This window comes from Gouania willdenowi, chromosome 4 (assembly GCF_900634775.1).
Source record: "Gouania willdenowi chromosome 4, fGouWil2.1, whole genome shotgun sequence".
In the NCBI taxonomy this organism is placed as follows: Eukaryota; Metazoa; Chordata; class Actinopteri; order Blenniiformes; family Gobiesocidae; genus Gouania; species Gouania willdenowi.
Genome location: NC_041047.1, coordinates 15,361,706 through 15,376,344, shown reverse-complemented (window position 1 = coordinate 15,376,344; position 14,639 = coordinate 15,361,706). Strand labels below are relative to the sequence as shown.

Genomic DNA, 14,639 nt, shown 5'->3' with positions numbered 1-14,639 from the left:
GAACATTTTCTTATATATATTCCCGACATTAAACCTTATTTATGTTATTCCAAGTGGAAATTAAATCAACCAATTTATTCTTTATGTGAGTAGTTGTCGGATGTCACCCACAAGGTAATGATGGTGATGAAGCTGACTGTTATGAAGAGGATGTAAAGGATGAAGAGCAGGCGGTCAATGATGAGGCCGACCTGCACCCACTCCTCTGTGCTCTTGCTGCTGTTCAGATGCTTCTCCAGCTGGAGGCGGATGGCCGCCAGGTCAGAGGTCAGGGTCCTCAGCTCCTGCAGAGGCTCGTCCTCATTCAGCAGCTCCTTTGAAGCATCCCTGTCCTCCACTGGTGTGGAAACAATCATTTCTATCTCAGAAAAGACAAGACATAAAGATGATCCACTTGTCACTTTTTTTATTGGCTTGACGTAACATGTTTTGTTTGTAGATACCTTGCGCATCAACGTTCTGAATCACAATGTCTTCTCCATCTCTGGCCTTAAAAGGAAGATGCACAAGTGGGCCAAGAAAGTGAAACACCACTTTGACCCAGCGCGATGGAGACTGATACTGAACCGACCCACGGAGCAGGTTAGTAACAATGATCGTTTCCAGCAGACTCGCCACCATCAGAGCCAGACAGAGACACAAAAACACATCTGGAACAGCAAGACAGAAATGAAAAATGAAGCTCTTCCATCTTTATAATTTAAAATCATTACAGATATAACAACCATTAATATATAGTTAGATTCATAGTTTTACATTAATAACACTCACACAGAGAAATCGATATATGCTGTGTTGTTTTGCAGCTTTTTTTTTTTTTTTCATTATTATTTGGTTTACCCGTTCATTATATTTAAAAACCAAATTCCATTGTAGTTTGTTTTCTTCTTCTTTTCAAAATATGTTTAGATTAATCATTAACATTATAATAGTAAAAAAAAAATAATCTAAATTTTATGAGAAAAAAAGACATTGGCAGATACAGAGAACATGCAAGCTATACAGAGAAAAAACCACGACTTAAAATGCTTCATAAATTATATTTTTGTGCTTTCTTCATGTTTACTTTTGCAAAGGAGTGCTGAAGAAGATGCAAGTGTAATACCACTTTTCTGTCTTGCGTATTATTATTTTTCTTTTGTTTTATCCATCATTCATGTTGGTTGTGCTGTGTGCTCACACAGAAGTGTATTCTGTGTGAGCTCAGCAACCGTCATTAAGAATAAATTAAGCGGTCATTTACTGACTTATGAGAGGGATGGTGTTTCCAGTGACGGGCAGGAGGTCATTCATCATGAGCAGGAAGACGGTGTAGCCCAGGATCAGGGTCATCTTAAACAAGGATCGGTCCACACTCTTGGGTGGTAAGATGAAGCTGAAGAGGTCCAGAGAGATGAGGAAGCAGCTCGGCAGCAGCAGGTTCACAACATACAGGGTGGAGCGGCGCCGCACTGAAATCTGCAGCAGAGTCAACAGACATAGGTATCAGTATGGTAATATTATGTGTTAATATTGTTGAATATTGAATAGTTGTGATCAAATACTTACAAAGAATCTAAGCTCTTCGTAAATTTGTCCATACCCAGACACAAAATTGTATGATTTCGTTTTGATTCCAGTCAGTTCCCATTCTCCCATCGTAGCCATGATAGCTTTTGAATTTAAATACATGGATTCTACAGAATATTCGACCGCCAAATCAATCCCAGCCTCTGAAAGAGAGACAAGCTGAGTTTAGTTGTGTCAAAGCTTTTTGTGCAGTGATTTAATCCAAATATAAGCAGGTAAACCTGTTGCTTACTTGCGTGTATGTAGGAGTTGAAGCTGAAAGTGCAATTTTGAATGTCAAAAGGGAAAAGGTAGATGTCGAGTCTGCAGGAGCTGACGACTCTGACGGGCTGCTGATCCATTACAATGCCGTTAGAAAGCAGGTAAACGTAGGGGACGGAAGGAGCTGAGTTTTTTTCCATGCTGCACAACAAGTCACTAACTTTAAAATGCCCACATACAGCACAGGTGTGCCTCACAACGTCATGGTGTGGTCATCAAGGATTACTAAAATCAATTTAAAGTGTATTTCTACTGCTTCTCTTGTGCGTCTCAGTGTGAAGGTTGGACTTACAATTCATTGATGACAACATCTGGGACCCAGATTTTGTTCCTTGGAATGCTGATGCTTTCACAGCCGCATTCTTCCGGGTCCCAAGCCACAAACTCATTATGCCAAAGCTGGGGTATGATAGAAAAACAATGAATTTAAGTAGTGTTTCTAAGGAGCTAGTGAAATCATTAGTTGGTGAAGTAGATTGCACTCACCGTAGTCAGCCAGATATAAGTAGTTAGGAGTTGGGCCTTTTCATCCTGAAATATTTAAATATTTATTTTGATAGTTGAAAAAACAAAACAAAAAATAAACTTTGCACTTTGCCTTGAAATTAATATCAGCTTTAATAAAATGTCCTAATATTAGGGTGTCATCATTTGTTGCACCTATGTACTTAGTAGGTAATTACATTGTTTATGTTGAATTGGTATCTGTGCTAGAATTAAAGTTTGGAGCAAAAATCAACAAATGAGAAAGATACGAAGATTATTAAAACAGAGAGGAGGAGAGAGTCAACTTTCAATATTTGTAAAACTCAAATGAACAGAAGTACATCCTTGATATTTAAAACTGTTGACCTTAAAAAACCACTAACACTTGTAATGCTCAACAAATTGTAAACAGGTTTGTGTAAGCAAAGACTAACTGCGTAGGTGTGAAATGTAATGCATCTTGAGTAGCACTTCTATTCACTCTTTAGTACTTGTTTATTCAAGTTTGTTAGATACATGTTGTGAATATGACATATCTGTTTTGTTGCATGAAAAAAAAAAAGAAGAATTCAGATTATTGGATTTGGAGTTTTGCACAGTGTTTCTTACCACCCCTAAAATGCCATACATCACAAAGTCCGTGGTGACATTGAGAGGGGTTGAATAGAGTCTGACAGGTCGGATGGCGCTCAGCTCAAACACAGGCTGGAGGGCAACAAGCAGCGACATTGGACTCGGATCAGTGCAGTGCAGCATGGCAGAAGTGGATGGAGGTACTGATGAAAGGTTGTGTTTATGAAAAAGTGGTTAAAAAGAACACAGACCTTTTCCATAAACCTGTGTAAATAGTAATACCAAAACCTTGTTTAAACATTTCAGTGTGTGTCATTGTTTAATGAAGCTTGTGGGAATGCTAATTATTCTGGGTTAGCATTCAGAGCTACCCAAACTTCACCTGTTTATTGCCAGTCGAAGTTGGAATTTTCTACAAATATCTGAATAGAGCTTTCCCTCTCAACCTTTAAATATGAGACAAAACTGATCAAATCAAAACATAAAACGAGCGCCACAGTTCAGTGGCCACAGACAAAACTTTCCTGAATCTTTCAAACATTTCACATATTTTCATGTAGAATAGGTTTTAGGCTTTATCTGACAATGATTGCAAAAACTGAGGATGTTCTTTGGTTGCACTTACCACAGAGGAGCAAAGTGATGGAGAGGAACAGAAACATTGAAGGCTTTACTTTTGGTGGCCGGCACTAAAAACATTAGTTAAATATGGTTAGTCTCAGCAGTGTGCTTATGAAGAAAGCAGACCCTGTAAACACATTGATATTAATTTTTTATTTTGCACGGACACTGTCAGGAAAGGTTTGGGTTCATGGAATTACCAATACAGTGAAAATGTTAGGGGAACAGTGCTCAAAGAGTTATAAAAGGAAAAAGTCTATATGTATTTAATTGTGAGTAAAATACAGTGTAAAGTACTGTAGCCATTAAAACAGTAACTAATAAATTCAAAGGAACGATTTTAATTTTTTATTTTTTTTTATAAGTGATCAAATTTGTAATTTGACAGATCTGAGAAAATCATTACCTGTCTATATACTTATGATCTAAAACCAATTTTTTTAAGCTCTACATCCTGTGACGGCTCCTAATTACTTTGCTACTCTTTTCTAATGAACACATTTATAAGCCTCTGTTTGTTTTTGAGTGTCCTGAAGTAGACTGAGAGTCCTGGATCTGCACAGTTCTACAATCTGGATAATTTCTCGAGATTTATCAGCCATAGCATTAAGACCACCTGATTGTGATTGGGAAGAGGTCATGATTGATACCAAAACAACTTGTACAATCCAATGCAAGGACTCTACAAAACCTCTGAAGGTGTGCCGTGGTCTCTGGCACTAAGACAATAAAGGAATGTCCAGCACTCCTCAAAGATGTTTATTAGGATTGCGATATTGGGAATTTTGAGGCCATGTTCAACTTGGAGGGGTTTGTGCTATTTTGGCTTGTTAAAGCTTTCATTCTCTTGATGAAAACCATTGCTATCCCTGCCAATATGATCAGATAAACTCTACACAGGGTCTATAAGAACTCATTCATTTTCAAGTAACAAGCATTTCATTGTTGGAAGAATCCAAGTTTTCCCAGCTGGACATTGTACAAAAATCAATTTTCTAACTGCTTTGACCTCTTCAATTAGCCTACATGTGAAACTTTTGGTCCCACAGAGCATTTAATTCAGCCCTTGAGATGGTCATACACAAAATAGAAATGACAGGGAAAACCAAGATTATAATTATTATCTAAAACACTGCTTTGTTCAGTTCCAGCTGTTTGGGACAGATTTCTTTGTACTGAGTGAATTCTCTCCTAACTGCACGTACTGATTAATTAGAGCACTAAGAGCACAATCTAGGGATACAGACGGATTCATTTGTTTTAGAAAAATGGTGGATTAAAGTCCCAATTACGGTCATACTGGACCAAGTGGCCCCAAAACTATATAAGAATCCCTTGTAATTTGGCGTGGTGTGTTCTGTAGGTAAGCGCTGCTCGATACCCACTTATCCAATTCGAAACAAAATTTATGAAACATGCAACCTACCACATTTCAGGGGTCCATTATTGTCATTATTACCAGTGGAAAGATGTCAACACGTCTACCCCAACTGAATAATAAAGAAATTAGTGTTATTTATGTCACCTTTCATTGATCATAATGTTATGGCTGATAAGAATCATGCTCACCTTAATTTACAAGGCATGGGATGCAAATTTTAGGCATTTGTTAAGATTGGCTTCGAATACTAGCTTTCATATTTAAAATGAGTCAATCAAAAGCCATGTTAAATTGATCAAGATTTTTTTTATTTGGATTTACAAATGTTTTCTTTGATTTAAAACTACACAGAAAAAAAAAGAAAGTGTTCATGACTGCTTTGTTTGTAGTCAGCATGTGTAGGTACAATAATGAAAACTACATCTAATATTAATAGAAACACAGAAAATTCGAATGATCAAAAGCCGTTGTTACAAATCTGAACAATGAGCGTATGGTATAATGTGCTGACTCCACAATTTACACACTGCAATTGAACAAAAAGCCACAAGATACAAAAGTGGAGCCGTTTAAGCACAGACAGCACTTCTGTCTCTAGCCGTACGAGTTCACCCAGACAACAGTGATGGTAATGAAGCTGACCGTGATGAAGAAGATGTAGAAGCCAAACAGCAGGCGGTCTAGGATGAAACCCACCTGGAGCCAGTCCTCCGAGTCGGGATTGCTGCTGCCAAGCTGTTGCTCCACCTGAACCCGGATGGCCTGGATGTGTTTTCCCACCTTCTTCAGCTCCTGCACAGCTTTGCTCTCCACAGCTTGACTCTTTATCTCGTCTGGACCTTTTGTTGCCTCGGTTGTTTGCGGGCCTATTTCAAATCAACAAAACATTCAAAGCAGGAACGAGATCAAAAGGCTGAGGTTTCATTTATTTCCCTGGAGTTTGTTCTTTTCCATCATTAAAAATAGCCAATATTTCTTCCCATGTCCACGTACCAGCATGCTGTGACTTCTTGATTTTTCGTGGAATGAAGACAATAGGGCCAATAATTTGAAGCACAAGGACTTGGATCCAACGCGGAACCGAACAGAAGTTAACAGCGTTGAAGAGCAGATTAGTGATGAGGATAGTTTCCACCAGACTGGCCACCATCAGAGTCAGGCAGAGAGAGAGGAAGACGTCTGTGGCAAAGAAAGGAAGTGATGACTTTTCAGATTCAGGGAGACAATTCAATGGTGAACGTATTGTCATTGCCATGTATCCCATGGAGGATTACAGATATATTTTTGTTGACCAGGGCTGAGCGTATTAGCATTGAGGCTGCACTTTATCCACTACTTTTATCATTACCTTTGTATTTTTAAACTGTTTCCTGATCATTTTTTATAAATATTGTCTGGTTTATGTAAATCAATTTTAAGGAAATTTGAAGGATGTGTAGATACGGAAGTTAAGCTCGAGGGCTTGTAATCGGAGGGTCACCGGTTCAGATCCAACCTGGGCCATCACTGTGGGATGTTGAGCAAGTCCCTTAACCCTAACTGCTCATATTATATGTAAATACAATGTACTTTGATATCCTGTGAATGTGAGGACTGCATGTTGACACTATCCCTCAGAATCGCTTTGCTCTTTAGACCTGTGCAATAAGCAGATTGAATGGCAGGTCATAGGGGCGATTATTACCGCCATCAAGGTGGTAATATAGTCAAAGGTGTTTACTTGTTTGTCTGTAACAGGACAAAGTACTTAATAATGAATTTTGACAAACTTTTAATCAAAGATAGACCTTCAGCCATTAGGCCTACAAATATTCCAGTAAATTTTAAAGGGGATCCTGGTCATTATACTGATTCTAGTTCAGTTTAAAAAATCCCTATCTCACCTCATTGGCGAAAATTCATACCTCAGTTCGTAATTGTCTGAAATGTAACTGTTATGTCAGGTTGGCACCTCAATTATCTCACTGAGTTGTATTGGTACCAGACAGTGCATTTCATTGCGATTATTTTAAAAAAATTAGGGTGCCCATACATTTTTACCTACTGTATAGTTATTGATGTTGATAAAAATGTCTTAAGTATGAATGATCATGGTATCAGGATCACTGATCCAGATAACTGCCAATATTTGGCAAAGATGATAAATGGGGCTTGGCGGAGGTTTGTGCTCTCTGAGTGCGCTTGTTCTTGTTGCTACCTTTGCTGGTATCAATTTTGCATTGCACAAATCTGACCTCATCCTATGTCCACCTGCTCTGTATTTTGCGGGCCCATGCCTTGGATGCAATAGCTTCTTATCATCCAGAAACACAAGAGCCTGTTACTTACTTATGAGCGGTATGCTATTTCCAGTGATTGGCAGCAGGTCGTTCATTATGAGCAGAAAGACAGTGTATCCCAGAATGAGTGTCATTTTAAAAGAGGATCTGTCGATAGTCTGAGGAGGCAGGAGGAAACTGAAGAGGTCCACCGTGATGAGGAAAATGCTGGGAATCAACAAGTTCACCACATAAAGGGTCGCACGGCGTCTCAATCTGATCTAAAGAAAAGAAAAGAAGCAGAAGAGACCGATGAAAAAAGTGATGAAGCATTCTTTACTGTGAAGTGATGCAACTTTAATCTAAATAGGAAAAAAACACTACTCAGGTGTTTTTTCAGAAATCTGGGCTGGAATGTGTCAAACCTTATTGTCACACGATACAGTTTATAAAAAGATACAGATTCAACCTACATGAAATGCGATTTCGTCTATAGAGTATTCATCGACATTAAAGTCGTGGAAAGTAATATCAAGGAGCTCCCATTCCCCCAGTGTAGTCATTACACGTTTGGAGCGTTCTGTAATGTTTTTCACAGGGACACCAAGCATAATCTTGATGTCTCTTGCTGGAGAAAAAAATAAATGCGGTGATAACATTTGGAATGGTCATAATAGCAAACTTGATGAATGCCAAATGAACATCTATTTAAAATGAATAAAAATATAAATAATAAAAAAGTACCTACCATGGTGAATGTATGAGTTGAAAGTAAAAGTGCAGTTCTGTATGTCGAATGGGAAGGTGTAGATATCGAGGTTGCAGGAGCTGACAACTTTGACTGGGTGAGCATCTTTAACCCAGCCGTCATAGTCCAGGTAAACATATGGGACAGATGGTGCTGAATTTTCATTCATGCTGCAGGAATAAAACAACCACCAAAGGTTAGGTATGAAATTTCAGACTGGTATTTTATTTTTTATTTTTACTAAAGTGCTGATAAAAAAATATAATTTGCATTTCAGGAGTCTTGGAAAAGTCATAATGCGGAAAAAAAAGGAAATTGTTGCTAATAGATCACTGATACTCAAGCTTGTTCTTCACAGAATCTAAAAATCATGTTAAGTGATTCAACATTATTTTATCCGCAACACACATTTGTGTATCACTACAGAATACTTACCAATGCACTAATAAAGGATATCAGCTCTCTAATATATGCCATATCAGTCCTGTTTGAAACAATGTCTAATAACTGAAGTAGGCTTTAACTGAAGTAGTTCTTTAATGTAGAAAATAAATGAATTAATCAATCACAAAAGGGCATCCAACATTTTTCAAGTTGTGTTTTACCTTTCTCAATAAACAGGATGCTTATGTGACACCTGTTAACAATACAAATATAAAAGGCAAGGTTTGGTATAGCTAATAATGAACAAACATAATATAACTCACAATTCGTTGATTACAATATCTGGAACCCAGAATTTCTCTTTGGGTAGAGAAATTTTGTCGGTACCACACTCGATTGGATCCCAGCTGATAAACTCGTTGTGCCACCACTAAAATAGAGACAAAGATGACAGCGCGCTGAGAATAAACGCAGTGATATTCACAGCTTTTCTCCCTGTTCTACTTACATATTGTAACCAGATGTAAGTGTTCAAAAGCTGAGCCTTTTCATCCTGAGAGAAGAGAAAAGCATGGGTTTAAGTAAAAACAAAAACTAAAATAAGGGTTGCTGTAAAATCTTATATTCTAGTTTTGGTTTTTAAGGTGATTTTTTTTCTTTTAGCATCATTGGGTCTAAAAGGGAACAACTAAAATTAAATTATAATGAATGTGTCATTTATTAAAAACTCATTGTGTAGTGTACAGGATAAATACTTGCCAAGTGAGAAGTCTGTGCTATTTTTGTAACTAAACACCAATGAGTCATGACTTTGTTAACTTTCTTGACACTCCCTGTGTTCATTGTATTAATGCTCATCACAATGCTGAGTGTACTGTCAGCTATGAGCTAAACGTACCACTCCGAGAATCCCAAACAAGGTGAAAGTGACGCTGATGTTTGTGGTGGTGGAAGAGTTCTTCACAGGCCGTATGGAGCTCAGGTTAAAGACTGGAGTCAGAGCCTCAAGCAGAGCGGGATGAGTTGGCTCAGAACAGTTCATCTCAAAGCTGCTACACAGAGCTGATAGAAGGAATTAGAATATAGAAAGTACAACATGTCACTAAGCCATGAGTAATGATTTATTTATTAATAATGGTAATAAAACAAACCAAGCACACAGGGTGAAAGATGCTTCAGTCAACTCAGGTTACACGTCATTCTCTGTCCCTTGTTAATTAAACTTAGGCAAGGCAAGGCCAAATTATTTGTGTAGTGCATTTAATACACAAGGCAATTCAATGTGCTTTACATGATCAAAAAGCACAAACGAAAACATTCAACAGCTTAAAAATAAATAAGAACATTAAAATCAGCACTAAAACATTAAATAAACAATAACATGAACAAAACTCTCCCTCTGAATCATGCACAGTAGAAAAAAAAAGTGCCTATTAACTTTGACTTAACAATGTTCACATTGGATGCTGACTTCAGCTCTGCTGGTAGTTTGTTCCACTTCTTTGCAGCATAACAACTAAAAGCAGCATCACCATGTTTACCGTGAACTCTGGGCACCTCTGACCTGTGTCCATAGACACAGATTTATACACCAGCAGCGGAACTTTGAAATCTATTCTGAGTCTGACTGGGAGCCAGTGTAAAGACTTTAAAACTGGAGTAATGTGTTCTGACCTCTTTGCTCTGGTTCAGACCTGAGCTGTAACTGTTTGATGCTCTTTTGGGGGATTCCTGTCAGAAGACCATTACAACAGTCCAGTCTGCTGGAGATAAAAGCATGGACCAGTTTCTCCTGATCGTTCTGAGTCATTAAATCTTTCACTCTGGAAATGTTCTTTAGGTGGTAGAAGCTGTTTTTGTAATTGATTTAATCTGATTGCTGAATTTCAGATCTGAGTCAATCAGAACACCAAGGTTTCGGACATGGTCATCAGCTTTTGAAGATAAAGAATCCAGGTGCTCGCTGCCAACTTATGTAAACTTACCTGTGATGAAAACGATCAGAAGTAAAATGGGCATGGATGTAGTAGGGAGCTCCTGGGATTTGAAAGAAAAAAATATTAAAATTAATCAAAGAATGACTATTTTGAAACACGTGCAAAGAGAAATGAGGCTCACCTTCATTGTAGTATTCTTCAGTTCTATAATATTGACTGACAATGATTTATCCGCAATATTTCTTTAATTTTTTGTGGATGAGATAATAATTAAAAAAAAAAAAAAGATAATAATTAAAAAAAAGATTTCTCTGAATGTTCAGTAAATGAAATGCCAGTGCTCACCTCCTCCACTTCATGCAAGACTGAACTTAGCTGTTGGAGAGAAGAAATACATAATGCCAACTTGACCAAAGCGTGACGTGGACAAATCCTCTACCAAATGATGTGGGACGGTGAAATCTCAGCACAGTCGGGTGTGTTTTCATGCAAAGCCAAAGCAAACCACAGTTTTTGCAGTCGACCTCAGTGTGTGACTCACAGATAGAGTGGGACGGCCACAGTGATGTCTGTGTTGGTCACAGGCAAATGTTGAAGGCAACAAACTTGGGTCATGGTGTCCATGAGGACAATGCATGTGGAGAAAAAAACTGATAAATAATGTTGCAAAAATGCATCATTTTAAAGTCAAAGTTATGAGTTTTGGCACCATTCTGATGGATCATATGGCTAATGTTACTTGAAATATTATTTTGTAGGATCATTTTTTATCCCTCCCTGCAGCATGAATTGAGAAATCCATTAAAAGTGGAATTTAGTTTGAATATATAGTTGCATTCTGCGTTGTGGATATTTTGTCTGCTGGGATTTTCCAGTCTTTGTATTATTTATTTATTTTTATTTATTTTTTTCTTCATTTTATTGATTTGTTTCAGTCATGTCAAAGCTTTTGCATGTAAAACATACAGATGGAGAAAAACATATTAATAAAATAGTATTTTATGGACTATATGTTGGATTATTCAGTACATGCCTCTATCAGTAGGTGCTGCCTACCTTTGACCGCTGCATTAGCATGCTGACGTACTATTTGTGTGTGTGGCCGACCTCTTTGCCCTCAGGAAAAACCACTGCTTTAAAAATGAAATAAAAAAAAAACATCATCAAAGAGTGAACACACCCAAAGCACTGTCTGTTAGATCTGCTTTCCTAAACCAGAAGATAAATAGACATTAAAACAAAAACCATAGGTGAAAATACAAGTTTTTATCTTGGAAAAATTACAGCAATAAATGCCACTCGGTAATGATAGTAATAAATGTTTTATAGTGACTGTTTTGCTAGAGAAATAAAGTTGCAGACAACAATGCTAATGAAGTGTCTTGAAAACTGAGATAGCCTTTGGAGATGGAAAGACATTTATTTCTTCTTAGTTCCAAACTTTTTTTTTTTTTTTACCTGATTAAAAACGAGTCTCTGAGACAAAAATGATATTTTCATGCAAACTGATAATAATGCCTCTATGCCAGTGATGTTGATGGGTTTTCAATGTAGTGATTACCTGGGACCCACAGGTGGTGATTTGAGTGGGTCCCTTGGAAATTCAATGGGACCCCAAAAAAAAAAAAAAATTATTTCTTTTTATTTTTTATATTGTTCTATCTCTTAAATTGTAGTGTTAAACTCTCTTAATGGTGGTATGATATGTCTATAATTAGCAGATATATGTATGTCATGTATGTCCAAAATGTATTTGAAATTAAACAAATAGAATTCCAAATCTGAAAAGTATATTCTGTCACAGTGGCAGGTTAAATTGCACTTTTGTACCAACATAAAAGAGCTCCAAAATAAATGACTAAAGTTCAAATGAAAACACAATGGTGTCTGGAGAACAAAAATAAATTATCAATAAAAGTGCTGATTTTAACACAAATTCCATCATCATGACAGAGTCAAAAAATAAATTGTCATCAAAATAAGACCAAAATCTTCTTGTCTGAACATCAACTAAATCAAGTGAACTGAGTCAGTCACTATGAAACTTATGGCACAAAAATTTAACTAACAGTGCAAAGTCTGTTAAGAAAAATAAAATGATGCAGATATGTTTGTGGTGTATTGTAAGTAGCTAGTTAACTGGCTAGTTGTTGTTGTAGCAGCTAAACTAGAATGTACTCAAGGTGATCATGTCTGCGCTGAGTTAATGCGTAAAAGGGGTCCGCTGACGCCTAGGTTTTTTTTTTTTTTTGCTAGTTACTGTAATTTTAAACATAAGTTGTTGTTCACAATGTGTCGTTTTTCATGAGAAAAAATAGGTGCGTCTCTGGGACGCATGGATAGTGGATTTAATGCGTCCTTTCAGTATTTCATGCGTCAGGGACGCGTACCTAGAAACATCACTGCTCTATGCCACATGGTATCTTGTTAATCAGATGTTTCTGAAGTGTTATGAATATCTGTGAGGGTGATGTATTGACAGTCAATTATCAGTCAGAGGAATGCACACACATACAGAAGTTAAGAGAAGCTGGTTAATTTTATTTACCGTACATAGAACCAAATACAAGTCTTCTCACGTTAGACTGAAATAAATTATCAGGATAATTCCATGCTTCATCATGCAAAATCCTGGTTAAAATCAATGTGTTTAAACTCAAACCATGAAATACAGAATAAAGGGTGAGTTTACAACACAAAGCTCATTCTTTTTCGGAGCAGATGCCACGGATACAGCCCTCACAATGTGTGGGCTCATGGGGGCTTTTGACTGCAAATGTTTTACCTCCAGGGTTTTCATCAGTCTGTGGTTCATTGTAGCATTTTATTTTGATCTTCTTGACCAGGTTTCTCATGAGGTTCGTAATGTTTTCGTCGCTAATTTCAGGAAGCAACATCGGGGCGTTTGTGCACCTCTTGCAATTTTGACAGAAAGGCCTCACTTTGACGATGCCGCTTTTTGCCAAGCGCATGTGGAAAAGCACCTTCACCTGGTTGGACGGCCACCATCGTTTACATCCAGTGCAATGAAAGCTACAGAGGACAGAAGGTTCAGATTCTTCAAACTGCAGCAACTATGGATGACTACAATCAAGAGGACCACTCCTTTCTTTTAATATAGGGTACAAGCACATTTAGATTTTAATGAAAGAAATTCAAAAACTCATCTAAATTGCCTTATTTATTCAAAGTATACCTCCTAGACAGATAATTAATAGTTCATGTAAACTCTTTAGTCACAGATACCAACAGGCTTCTCAGAGGTGGTGTAGGCTCACACCCACTTAAGTGAAGATCTGACCTGGTCAATAAACTCAACCCAACTCATCAAATAAAGCCCATACCAGAGTTTACTTTCTAAAGAAACTCAGGAAATTTTGGAATGCGCTCCAAGATCTTCAGTAAAATCTACTGAGCTATAGTACCAGAGAGAATTGTCACCAGATCCATCACAGTGTGGCATGTAAGCGTGTCCTAAAAGCTGCCCAGAACAATAGTGGAGCAGTCTCGCCATCTAGTCTCTACAGGACATTTAAAACCTGCGTGTCATGAGGAGGGCCCAAATTATCATAAGGGACACTGCACAGTGCACACCCCCAACATTCACCATTTTCTTCCCACTGGGAGGCACCACCGGAGCATCAAATCTAGAACCACAAGAATCACTAACAGTTTTTCCCCTTCAGGCCATCTGGCTTTTGAAGAAATCGAACCGTCCGCAAACTGCAGCCACTAAATCAATTTTTTTCAACCTTGGGGTAGGGACCCCATTTGGGGTCGACCTGAGTTTCGTCTGAAATTTAAGATTTATTTTTTTTTTAATGTTTTTAATATATATTTTTTCCAATTAAAACAACAGTGAATGCAATATTAATACTAAAAGGCAGTAAAAAAATAAATATCTGCGCTCAAACATGATCAAAAACTAATTCTAGTAAAAAAAAAAAAGGGCTTTGATATTGATATCAAAATAGGGTCACGATCCAAAATCTTACATTCAAATGAAACGTTATTCAATTTGATACTTTAGAATAACAGAGTCTGTGGATGACTTTGCATAGTCAACTATTGTTGAGATTGCTAACCTGGCAGATGTGTTCCTGATGTACTTCTTCCAACCCTGACTGGGATTGTGAGGGTCAATGTTTAAATCAAACTCCAGATTCCATATGTCTCGTGCTCTGATATCTTGAGCTTCATCCTGGAAGATCCTTGTCCATCTGTCCAGGTCAAGCTGGTATGCCATTGCCATCCTGTTGATGCTTGAAGAGAAAAGCAGCAACTGAAGATTCACAAGCCTTACTGCTGATCTACAGTCAGCTACAGTGGGAATGATGTCATAGTCACAGAGATTAGAAAACGAAACCTAAAGCAAAGTTTCATTTCATAGTAAGAACACATCCAGGATCGGCTTCACAAAA

General features: G+C 37.6%; 2 protein-coding genes across 3 annotated transcripts; both read right to left on the bottom strand.

Annotated features, from left to right (window-relative positions):
- Window positions 1–27: 27 nt before the first annotated feature.
- LOC114462539 (5-hydroxytryptamine receptor 3A-like) lies at window positions 28–10,638 on the bottom strand. Of its 2 annotated transcripts, XM_028445445.1 has the most exons (20): window positions 10,564–10,638; window positions 10,400–10,460; window positions 10,267–10,318; window positions 9,180–9,343; window positions 8,790–8,834; window positions 8,605–8,711; window positions 7,898–8,067; window positions 7,623–7,777; window positions 7,220–7,430; window positions 5,885–6,070; window positions 5,588–5,757; window positions 3,515–3,578; window positions 2,926–3,092; window positions 2,317–2,361; window positions 2,123–2,229; window positions 1,802–1,971; window positions 1,549–1,712; window positions 1,248–1,458; window positions 444–650; window positions 28–358 (listed from the first exon to the last, which is right to left on the bottom strand). In XM_028445445.1, the coding sequence occupies exons 1-20, from the start codon at window positions 10,575–10,577 to the stop codon at window positions 75–77; spliced, it is 2,754 nt and encodes a 917-aa protein (XP_028301246.1). In that variant the 5' UTR covers window positions 10,578–10,638; the 3' UTR covers window positions 28–74. The 2 variants fall into 2 exon arrangements, with proteins under 2 accessions (XP_028301246.1, XP_028301247.1); XM_028445446.1 differs by lacking the exon at window positions 10,564–10,638 and having other exon boundaries at window positions 10,400–10,483.
- A 2,100-nt stretch (window positions 10,639–12,738) lies between these two features.
- Window positions 12,739–14,542, bottom strand: LOC114462298 (receptor-transporting protein 3-like). The gene is made up of 2 exons (XM_028445024.1): window positions 14,304–14,542; window positions 12,739–13,251 (listed from the first exon to the last, which is right to left on the bottom strand). Exons 1-2 carry the CDS (start codon window positions 14,468–14,470, stop codon window positions 12,921–12,923), a joined length of 498 nt encoding a protein of 165 aa, XP_028300825.1. The 5' UTR covers window positions 14,471–14,542; the 3' UTR covers window positions 12,739–12,920.
- Window positions 14,543–14,639: the final 97 nt, after the last annotated feature.

Excerpts from the sequence above, each read along its gene's own strand:
- LOC114462539 (XM_028445445.1), bottom strand. Across the intron at positions 6,071-7,219 it reads AAATAGCATACCGCTCATAA|ACGTCTTCCTCTCTCTCTGC; the intron begins GTAAGTAACAGG and ends TCTTTGCCACAG. Across the intron at positions 2,230-2,316 it reads CTTATATCTGGCTGACTACG|CTTTGGCATAATGAGTTTGT; the intron begins GTGAGTGCAATC and ends ATCATACCCCAG.
- LOC114462298 (XM_028445024.1), bottom strand. The coding sequence starts at position 14,470 with ATGGCAATGGCATACCAGCTTGACCTGGACAGATGGACAAGGATCTTC. Across the intron at positions 13,252-14,303 it reads ATCAGGAACACATCTGCCAG|CTTTCATTGCACTGGATGTA; the intron begins GTTAGCAATCTC and ends TGTCCTCTGTAG.